Source organism: Rutidosis leptorrhynchoides, chromosome 7, assembly GCF_046630445.1.
Source record: "Rutidosis leptorrhynchoides isolate AG116_Rl617_1_P2 chromosome 7, CSIRO_AGI_Rlap_v1, whole genome shotgun sequence".
NCBI classification, from domain to species: Eukaryota; Viridiplantae; Streptophyta; class Magnoliopsida; order Asterales; family Asteraceae; genus Rutidosis; species Rutidosis leptorrhynchoides.
The window spans coordinates 377604235-377615981 of NC_092339.1; the positions used below are offsets into that span (position 1 = coordinate 377604235).

An 11747-nucleotide genomic window follows, 5' to 3' on the forward strand; every position below is an offset into this window, starting at 1 on the left:
CTCAGTATTGATCACAACTTAAACTATATATATTTTGGAATCAACCTCAACCCTGTATAGCTAACTCCAACATTCACATATAGAGTGTCTATGGTTGTTCCGAAATATATATAGATGTGTCGACATGATAGGTCGAAACATTGTATACGTGTCTATGGTATCTCAAGATTACATAATATACAATACAAGTTGATTAAGTTATGGTTGGAATAGATTTGTTACCAATTTTCACGTAGCTAAAATGAGAAAAATTATTCAATCTTGTTTTACCCATAACTTCTTCATTTTAAATCCGTTTTGAGTGAATCAAATTGCTATGGTTTCATATTGAACTCTATTTTATGAATCTAAATAGAAAAAGTATATGTTTATAGTCGGAAAAATAAGTTACAAGTCGTTTTTGTAAAGGTAGTCATTTCAGTCGAAAGAACGACGTCTAGATGACCATTTTAGAAAACATACTTCCACTTTGAGTTTAACCATAATTTTTGGATATAGTTTCATGTTCATAATAAAAATCATTTTCTCAGAATAACAACTTTTAAATCAAAGTTTATCATAGTTTTTAATTAACTAACCCAAAACAGCCCGCGGTGTTACTACGACGGCGTAAATCCGATTTTACGGTGTTTTTCGTGTCTCCAGGTTTTAAATCATTAAGTTAGCATATCATATAGATATAGAACATATGTTTAGTTGATTTTAAAAGTCAAGTTAGAAGGATTAACTTTTGTTTGCGAACAAGTTTAGAATTAACTAAACTATGTTCTAGTGATTACAAGTTTAAACCTTCGAATAAGATAGCTTTATATGTATGAATCGAATGATGTTATGAACATCATTACTACCTTAAGTTCCTTGGATAAACCTACTGGAAAAGTGAAAAATGGATCTAGCTTCAACGGATCCTTGGATGGCTCGAAGTTCTTGAAGCAGAATCATGACACGAAAACAAGTTCAAGTAAGATCATCACTTGAAATAAGATTGTTATAGTTATAGAAATTGAACCAAAGTTTGAATATGATTATTACCTTGTATTAGAATGATAACCTACTGTAAGAAACAAAGATTTCTTGAGGTTGGATGATCACCTTACAAGATTGGAAGTGAGCTAGCAAACTTGAAAGTATTCTTGATTTTATGTAACTAAAACTTGTAGAATATATGAAGAACACTTAGAACTTGAAGATAGAACTTGAGAGAGATCAATTAGATGAAGAAAATTGAATAATGAAAGTGTTTGTAGGTGTTTTTGGTCGTTGGTGTATGGATTAGATATAAAGGATATGTAATTTTGTTTTCATGTAAATAAGTCATGAATGATTACTCATATTTTTGTAATTTTATGAGATATTTCATGCTAGTTGCCAAATGATGGTTCCCACATGTGTTAGGTGACTCACATGGGCTGCTAAGAGCTGATCATTGGAGTGTATATACCAATAGTACATATATCTAAAAGCTATGTATTGTACGAGTACGAATACGGGTGCATACGAGTAGAATTGTTGATGAAACTGAACAAGGATGTAATTGTAAGCATTTTTGTTAAGTAGAAGTATTTTGATAAGTGTATTGAAGTCTTTCAAAAGTGTATAAATATATATTAAAACACTACATGTATATACATTTTAACTGAGTCGTTAAGTCATCGTTAGTCGTTACATGTAAGTGTTGTTTTGAAACCTTTAGGTTAACGATCTTGTTAAATGTTGTTAACCCAATGTTTATAATATCAAATGAGATTTTAAATTATTATATTATCATGATATTATCATGATATTATCATGTATGAATATCTCTTAATATGATATATATACATTAAATGTCTTTACAACGATAATCGTTACATATATGTCTCGTTTAAAAATCATTAAGTTAGTAGTCTTGTTTTTACATATGTAGTTCATTATTAATATACTTAATGATATGTTTACTTATCATAGTATCATGTTAACTATATATATATCCATATATATGTCATCATATAGTTTTTACAAGTTTTAACGTTCGTGAATCACCGGTCAACTTGGGTGGTCAATTGTCTATATGAAACATATTTCAATTAATCAAGTCTTAACAAGTTTGATTGCTTAACATGTTGGAAACATTTAATCATGTAAATATCAATCTCAATTAATATATATAAACATGGAAAAGTTCGGGTCACTACAATCTACTAGCTCCAGTTCTAATTCAATGATTCCGATTGGCCATGCGGACTCCCCAGAAAATCCTGATAATGCGGTGTTAGGGGTCACTAGCTTGGCTCGTACAGCCCCTGGCAGCAAGCAGAAACAATGTTCGTACATTATATCAACGCCGCAACCGGTATCTATATGCAGCCGCTTGATGATGTACCCACAGCTTTTGACACGTCCTTTAATTGTGATGGGCGCATCCGAGGGTTCCTGTGCTATGGCCGGGAACATGATGGGAGTGTTTTCCCACTCTTCAGATACTTCTAACTTGCGCCTCTGATTTGTTCGTCCGCTGGTTACCATATTTATGGTTTTATCCGTTTCCTTTCCCTCATTCTTCTTTTACCACGGATATTCCTTTTCTCCTTTTGGCCTATCGATTGGTGCTTTTGCACTTTTCTTCAGGTGTTGCAATTTTCCTCTTTTGAGTTCAGCAACTACCTTTTCGATTAAATGTCGACATTCGTTGGTTTCATAACCATAATCATCATGAAAGTCACAAAATTTGCTTTTGTCTCTATTCCCATACTTTGACAAAGGCACTGGGGGGTCGAAGCTTTTGCATACTGCCTCTGTAGCCAAGATTTCTTTTGGTGTTTTTGTGAGGTCTTTTATTAACGCAACATTCTCGGTGTGGCTGCTTTTAAACCTCTGACTTCCTCCCCCCTTGTTGTTGTTGAATTTGCGATACTTATCACTATGATAGTTACCACTCCTAGGTTGCCCATTACCGCCATAACACCTGCCAAACTCTGACTCTCTTCCCTGCACTCGATAATAATCATCATCGATGTCCATACTTGAAGAGGTACTTCCGCAATTCTGTTTAACGTCTTCTTGTGCTCGCATGTAATCATGCATTTCTGGCACTCTTCTACGTAACCGCTTCCATAAAGATAGGTGCCTTTCGGTATCTATACAATGTATAAAGTCGGACACCTTCTGGCTTTCTGACAAGTCTTGTATTTTAGCCATCTCCTTGGTATATCTGTCTATTATCTCTCATAAGCAATCTTTCGATTTCTGCTTAATGTTGTGGCATTCGACATGTGTTCTTTTGCGTGCGCGCAAATTGTGGAAGTTTAATAAGAATCTTGAGCGAAAATCCGCAAAACCTGTAATGCTTTGAGCTGGCAAATTATTGAACCATTCCCTTGCTACTCCTTGCAGCACTATTGGTAGCATATGGCATGCTACTGCATCTCCCCAGCTATGTGTTCTTGCGGTTCCTTCAAATTTTTGCAAAAAGTCATCTGGATCTGATAACCCATCATAACTTCTGAGTGTTAGAGGCAACACAGGTGCGACTGTGAAGGGATGATTGGCAATATGTGGCACAAACTTTTATGTTGTGGGAGCTAATTCAAGGCTTTGCTTAACTTTTTACCCTTGCATCACCGCGAACCAATTGTTCATAAATTCTTGTACCCGTGCTGGCTCATTGAAAGCTGGTGCTAAGTGTGGTGGCGCGACTTGCTGCAATTGAGATATGAAGTTGTTTGATTGAATTGCGACATAGTGAGCCCCGCTATATTGGTTGCTTGCAACAGTATCGATTGGTTGCGAAGACGCATACGCCGTTGACCCTTGTTGTGGTGTCAGCATGATATATAAACCATCTGGATTTCTCAGACCCATTTGCCTGATTCTTTCCTCAGCCTTCTCGGTAGTAACCCTTTCAATTAGAGTTTCGGTTTCAACCGAGGTGATAACCGGTATGGTGCCCACACAGGTAGTTTTAACTTTGAAACCTGGTGGAACAGTTTCGCTCGGAGAACCGAAGCTCAGAATTTTTGGCAGCAGATCCTCGAATGGTTTGAAGCTAGTTCCTGTTTCCAGTAAACTTCCATCAGGAGAGTGCCACCAACCCTTAGATGATTCATTCAGGACAGTTTCTGATGTAACCGGCCCTGTTCCAACATTTGATGTCGATAGAGGCTTTGATGCGCCTTTGGTTGGTGCTGGCGGTGTCGACGGTGTATTCGTAACAATCGCCGTAGGTGTTTGAAACCCTGGACTTACTGGAGAGTCCGATCGCCCTTGATTTTTGGCACTCTTACTTCCTCCACCCATTCTTGCTGACAATTTAAAACCTGAAAGTGACCGATTAATTAAACAAAAAAGTTTTACGGGAAAAAATACGTATAATAAATCATACACAATATAAATTCCAATCTTCTTTGTTTCATATAACCGGTCCCATGGATGGCACCAAATGATCAAGAATACTTTCACGAGGTCAAGGTGAACTTATGCTTGAGTGCATAATAGGGTTTAAGGACTAACAACATTCGGACCTCCGACACTTTGTCGTGGATCGGTATCATTTCGATTCCGACAGGGTGGCCGATTTGAGAGTCCACCAACAACTTAGCATACGAGGTTGAGTGGCCCAAAGACATGAAGGTTTTGTAGTTCGAGATATACCAGAAAGTCTTTAAGATCGTAAGAAGCTTTGCTCGTACGATGAAGATTTGTATGCTGTGGTTTACGTATGAGTAAACGAATGAATGTCTATATTTTAGGGTTTATGAGCTATGTATTTATAGGCTCATGAATTAGGGTTTCGGTAGAACCTCTTCCCTAATTAAATGCAATCTTATCCCAACTAACTTTCGTTATTTAAGGAAAAGAATCCGAATTGATTATACCGTACATTCTTCTAGAATGTACTGGACCCTTATGCAAGTATACGAAACTCGCATCAGATGGTATAGGCGCACGAGGTGCGACTATACCCGTGTCAAATGATGGCAACTCGCGTACGTTTTTGGGGCTTTGAATGTGCAATCCGCATAGTCCTGTGGATATGCGTATCATTAGAACAGATTTAATTACATTAATCAATAATCTTCATCGTGTTTACTCAGCCACATTGGAGCAGATATCATTTAATACATATGTTGTTTTCTACCATCCTCACGCTTAAACGTTAATAAGGTATGTCGATTACAAGCACACCTGCTTTTTTGGAAACCGAAGTTACAAACACTTCCATAATGTCATTTTAGATTTTTGGGTTGTATCCACATACATAGGTTTTTTGATAGTATTTAGGGAAATTTCATTATTTGTTTTTTTTTATTGCCATTCTTTGTGTCATTGGTATGTACGATTGATGACGTTTGCGAATTCAGTTTTAGTGTGTTTGTCTCTATATTTTTTGTTATTTATGAGTTCTTTGATAACTTTGTTATTTATTGTCTAAGGTGTATTGTATTTTATGAGGATCTTTGTGACATTGATGTTGTTTGTTGTAGACTTTAGTGTTGGTGGTCAACAATAGGTTTAAAATCAATAACCAATTGACCCATGTTTTAAACTTGCACGTCCAAGTTGCCAGCTAGAGTCTCCCGTTTGTACAAAAATATACAATGAGCTTTACAATAGTTAGTGATGTTAGTGTTTTATCTCTTATGCCATTAACTATGTTACTTTATTTGTACTTCTTTTTTCATTTTGATGTGGTACCATCCTTTGTTTGTGTGTTATGAGTATACCAAACTGTTATGGGGTGAATTTAAAGAAAGGTGATGGTATTATTTCAGTAAGTCAAACATGCATATGATATTTGTAGGTTTGACTATTAATCTCCAGTTAATGATCAAAATGTTGCATAAATTAGTGTTACGGTCATACATATATATAGTTACTATTTATTCTGTTACTACCATTCTTATACTTAGTCTTTATAGGGTCCTCCGTGCAACGCACGGGCTCTTAAAGGCTAATATTCTATAATTCCTAAAAAAAAATATGGTTACGTCACAAATTCTCTAACTTTAAATTATCATTAATTTTTTTTTTATATTCCTCACCCAAATAGTTTTAACCCAAAAAGTTCTAACGATTAACAAACCCACCCTTTAAAAAAGAGCTAGAAGTACATTATAAAGGATAAACAAGTCAACTGTTCCGGCCAATCATACACTACATGACCTCTAAACTTAAGAAAAAAAAGAAAAAAAGACATCTAATGGAATAAAAGCGTTACACTTCTTCAAAGAAATATGATGAAGTAAAATATAGTTCCCGAATCGCCATACCAATCACCCATAAAGCAACTACCATTATTGAGAAGAAGCATATCTTCATATCCTTTGGCTTGTTCCACTTTAACGACTCAACCCGTTAACCAACCAAAAACATGAAATAAAAAAAAATTTAAACAGTTCTGCCCAGACTGGGTGCGCGGCGAGCAGTCCAGTCTGTGCGCGGCGCGCAGAAAGGCTGACAGCCCGCTGTCCAATTTTCGTGATTTTCGTTTAAAGATCTCCCACTTCCCGGCACTTTTAGACGAAACGCTTTTTACAACGTGTTATATTAATTAAAACTAACACATTCCAATAATAAAACGAGTTTTACAACGCGGGGCCCACATACGCCCAAAATACCCTTAAATACGAAGTACGAGTTTCGACCACAAAAGTTTAATTTCCAAACGACACTTAGAGCATGGTGTTTGGGGTTAAACTACCCATATATTGGTCGAACTTCCAAAAAGCTAAAACCCCCGTGAGCCGTTAATCCAAGCGAATACCTTTGCCCTTATCCAAGTCGGAGCCTAAAAAGGTAAATAACGAGAGGGTAAGCTAAAGCTTAGTGAGTAGAATAAATATATACATGCATATACAACTTACCTACTCGTATCCACAACATCATACAATGCATATAATTGCACATCATCTCGTAACAAAGTTAGTATCATCAATTCGTACAACTAGCGATATCAATAGCATGAATAATCATGATAATAATTAAATGCTAACATCAACAAATAATAACCATGGTTAACCAATATCGCAAGGGAATGACCTCGCGAACAAGTCATCGGTGTTCATAACAACCGTTAGCTCCCAAAAACGGCTATGGTATGCTAACCCCCGAGGTGTTCCAAAACGGCTATGGCATCACCCTCAAGTGTTCCAAAATGGCTATGACATCACTTGAATCACGTGTGAGTAAGAACCGGCTATTCGATTACCTCCCAAAACGGCTATGGTATGCTAACCCCGAGGCATCCCAAAACGGCTATGGTATTACCCCAAAGTGTTCCAAAACGGCTATGGCATCACTTAATAACGGCCATTACTCACAACCATGTGTACAAAATGGCTATGTACACAAATAACACGGGCACATAAATCATATACATACATACATAAGTATTCCACTCACCTTGTCGTCTTGGTGAAATTTTCAACAACTTGTAACCTTCAAAGCAAGTCACCTAAATATAATTAATGCCCAATTAATTCACATAACACGTTGGATTGTACACCAACTAACCTCACTAGTGCATTTATGACCTAAGAGGGTATTTATAACTCATTTGCACTAGAATCACTCAACCGAGGTCCAAATCCCCAACTAACCACTAAAAGCTAGTGATTAAGGTTCTAAGACTCCCATCAAAACATATCTAGGGTGTTTTCTTACCCAATTCATCCCGCTAAGTCAAACTTACCTATTTGACCCATTTCAAGTCCACCATGAACCCCGAAACACTTTTCACTAACAACACAAGTGAGCTAGTGATTTAACAAACCTTTTATTACTCATTAACACCATTCATTACTTTGAAACCCTAGGTTAGTCAATCATGAGTCCTCACGACTCAATCTTACCTAAAAACCCTCAAAATCACCCACAATGGGTTTTATGTTCATCATTAACCCAAACCATAACCCTTAACCAAATCAAACTAAGGAAAAATCAAGATTAGTACTTACCACCACAATCAAAACGTAGCTAGTGATGAGATGAACAACTTTATAACTCGAGCTAAGACCCGAAACTAACTTCTTCTTCATTTGCTTGAGCTTTCTCACACTAGGAAAATCTCTCTCTCTCTCTCTCTCTCAAATTAAAGTGGAAATGATGAGGTTGTTAGAAGTGGAGTAAATGTCACCCCAAGATCTGATCTAGTGGCCTTAACTCGTCCCCAAGTGAATTTACCAAAAAGCCCTTCTAAAATATCCATTTAAAAGAAACAGAAAATGCCAGCAGGAAAGGGTGCACGACGCGCTCCCATACATGTGCGCGGCGCGCACAATGTTCCGAACCGTCTCTGATCACAGTTTAATTACACACAGCTTCCCACACTTCATGCACCTTATTTACACTTTTGTACAATAAATATTAGGGTGTTACATCCACTCCTGGAACTAGCTGATCATCAAATCTCCCCAACTAGATATCTGTTGCACGTCTATGTCCATCCAAGTAGAAACGGATATTTGGGGTGGGCTATGGCCATCTCAAAACTTTGTGTTATTAGTGTATATTTATACTACAAGGATCTATTAAAATTATATATTTTATGTTGTGGCCTCTCTAAAATGATATTGAAAAGATTTTGACCCCTTTACTAATGTTTTTCAAGATCCGCCCTTACATTCAAGAATACATTTTGTTTAACACTTTCACTTTTGAAAAAAAACTGGAAATAAAGTATGGTCCATGCTCTCTACACCTTAATTGATTGCATATAAGAGCACTCTTAACGGTACCGTCCTTGGTACCGTCTTTGCATCCGTCTATAAAGACTCCAATATTAGCAACCCGTCATGGGTTAGTGCTTGGAAGACCCGTGCTTCACTTTTTCATGGTATGACAAAATGGATCACGGATGTATGTATTAAATTGTTGTACATTTTGCCTTACTACTTGTACCCGTAAATAATTAATTAATGTAGTGGGTGTGAGGAAGAGTTTAATGGGTACGTCATGGTTGTTAGCATTTAGTCTTGGGTTAATGATGAGAAGAAGATGTTGATGTGGCGCTAATGTGGCAGTCAGTAATCCCATGACGGACCGTCATGGATAAGAGTGGTCTAATAGGGCATGAAATCACCTCAATCTCCAAATCCTTTTTAAATAGTTACGTCAAATTGAATAAAATAAAAAAGAAGGTTTTATCTATTGATCGCCAGAAGCTAATTTTACTTAATTAATTCTTGAATCAATTAGGTTTATAGTGAAAACCTGGATCACTTAGCTAACAATAAACCATAGACGAAAATTAATCCAACTTATTGTTATCTAACAAACAACACTTTACAAACTGATGTTCAATCAAAATAAATGCATATGATCGTCTCAATTAACAACGCAATTATATCAAACTCCTAGTACAATCAAGAACTTCCCTACCTACCTAATTAAGTAGAATCAGATTAAAACAAAAGTGTAGTTGACACAAATTAGGAGCCAAAGTATAAAAGAATGAAACCTAAATCTCATTTTTTATATATATTTGAACAATTCCCGTGTGTGATTTTTCTAACAACCGATGTATACATTCCATGTTCGGTTATAGTTAGAACGATGAACGGCCACCGGCGCCACCACTGCCACCATCAGCCCAGTAACCGTCGTTTGGTAATTGAATCGAGTTGATTAGGTTTTGAGACATGCCCTGAAAGAGTGAAGGGTCCGCCATTAATTGTTGTTGTTGTGGCGGAGTAATAGTTCCGGGAGAACCTAATGAACCACCTTGCATTGGTAAACTACTCTCTTCTGCTTGAAGCGGAAGCCTTTCATAGGCGGCGTTACTAAAAGACGCCGCCATAATAACCACCGGTCCGGCGGCTAATAGTGCCCCAACCACACCTCCACCAACCACCTGCCCTTGTCCACCGGCTAGATAAATAGTCAAGCCGGTGGCAGCAGGTGGAGCCGGCGGAGGCAAAAAAGAACCAGATAATGACAAGATCTCAAATCGACCTTGCAATGGCACAACCGCACCGGCTGAGGCCGGTTGTCGAAGAGTAACATTTGTGACGGTCCCACTACCACTCATAATACAAACGCCACGCTGGCGCCTTCGTGCAAAAGTGGCAATACTTTCCATTACATCACAACCATCAGCAACTTCCATAACATGTGTTCTAAGAGCGTTTGCGCTATCTTGTGTGATTATAATTGGCGGTTTTGGTTTGTTTTTAGAACCCGAAGGTCGTCCTCTTGGTCGCCGTGAAAGTTCGCCTTCTTTACCATCGCTACCGCCGTCGTTTCCCATGTCATCGTTGTTGTTTTCGTCGCGTTCGCGTTTATGACCGGCTCCCATGTTAAGACCACTTGTCCCACTTTGTTCATCTTCAGAATTTTGTTGTTGAAATTGATGCAGATTAAAGATTCTTGTATGAAAAGAAGGTGGAAGAGAGTGCCCAGCTGATGTCATCTGATCCATTGATCTTGATTAATTCTTGAATTCTTGATCTTTTTCTTCCAACCTTAATTAAAACCCTTCTCGATATATGTCAGCCAAATAATCAAAGACTAGGGTTTTGATCAATACTATAAAGGGTATTCGAAGTTGGTTGCTTTTTTGTGGATTATTGACTTTCACCCAAGATAAAGGAAATCTTGACAAGATTGATAAGTGGATTGTTGAAAAGGGTTTAATCAGTCTTAATCTATTTAATCTTAGGTTATGAAAGAGATGTGATGATATAGTTGTGAATTAGGAAGGATATAATGATGTGAAGTTTGTGTGCCTTTAGGATTATGTGGTTTTAGTGTTTGAGTTACTAATTGGGTGTTGATAAAGATTAGAGGATTTATGGGTTAGATTTAGATTTAGAGAAGGAAAGGTATGAATTGAATGGATCAAGTGCCGGGCGGTGGATCCTCTAGTTGGAAGATACTCCGTATAATAGGAGTATTATTATTTTATATTTTATTATTTATTTATTATTTATTATAGAATAATATTAATTAGTTTCCAAATTAAAACTTAATTTTTAACAAAACATATGTTCTAATTTACACCCCTATTTTGTTCCTTTCCTACTTAATGTAGTATTAGTATTAACCTAAAATCCAAAAATTTTAAAAAGGTTAAATATAGCTAATGAGATTCGCATATTTGTAATGAAAATTATTTAAAAGTACTTTTTATAAAATTAATTATATGTTAATTAGTAAAAATTCTTTCCATCTTACTACTGTTTTAATATAGTTAAATCACATGGTGTCAAATAGGATCCACAACTGATCGGACGAATTATGCTAAAAATTCATGGCCCCATTTGTTTTTTCTCTTATTAAATCGTGTTGTCTGAATTTATTCAAGACGTCTGTGAAGAATAAGCGACAGATAAATAATTTTTGTTTGTTTATGTGTTGAATAACCGTCTGAATAGTTGAAATTACCAAATTAACCTCTACATGGGCCATTTATATATGCAGTTATTGATATATTTTTAAAATTGATGAGTGAATTGTAATTTCACATGTATTTGAATTTTTTGTATTAAGACACGACTTATTTAATAAGTTGAGAACAAACACCCATTTTTTACTCTTTGCATTAAGTTCCATTCTATTAAGTTTATTAAGTTTAAAACAAACATGCCATATTCATATTCATATTAATATATATTAATTAAAATTTTATTAATATTTAAATTCATATTCAATTAATTTCAATTCATTCATTTATATTCATAAAAATTCATTGGCTAACTCACCGTTAGATAATTTTTCAACTTAATAATATTAAAAGTCATAATAAGACGTTACAAAAATAAGTCGTAACA

At 36.2% G+C, this 11747-nt stretch overlaps 1 protein-coding gene across 1 annotated transcript; it reads right to left on the minus strand.

The window, feature by feature from the left end:
- Positions 1-9523: 9523 nt before the first annotated feature.
- LOC139860550 (AT-hook motif nuclear-localized protein 24-like) lies at positions 9524-10396 on the minus strand. Its single transcript, XM_071849300.1, has one exon. The coding sequence runs from the start codon at positions 10394-10396 to the stop codon at positions 9524-9526; it is 873 nt and encodes a 290-aa protein (XP_071705401.1).
- Positions 10397-11747: the final 1351 nt, after the last annotated feature.

What these genes read in the sequence shown, in the direction of transcription:
- LOC139860550 (XM_071849300.1), bottom strand. Translation starts at nt 10,396, where the DNA reads ATGGATCAGATGACATCAGCTGGGCACTCTCTTCCACCTTCTTTTCAT.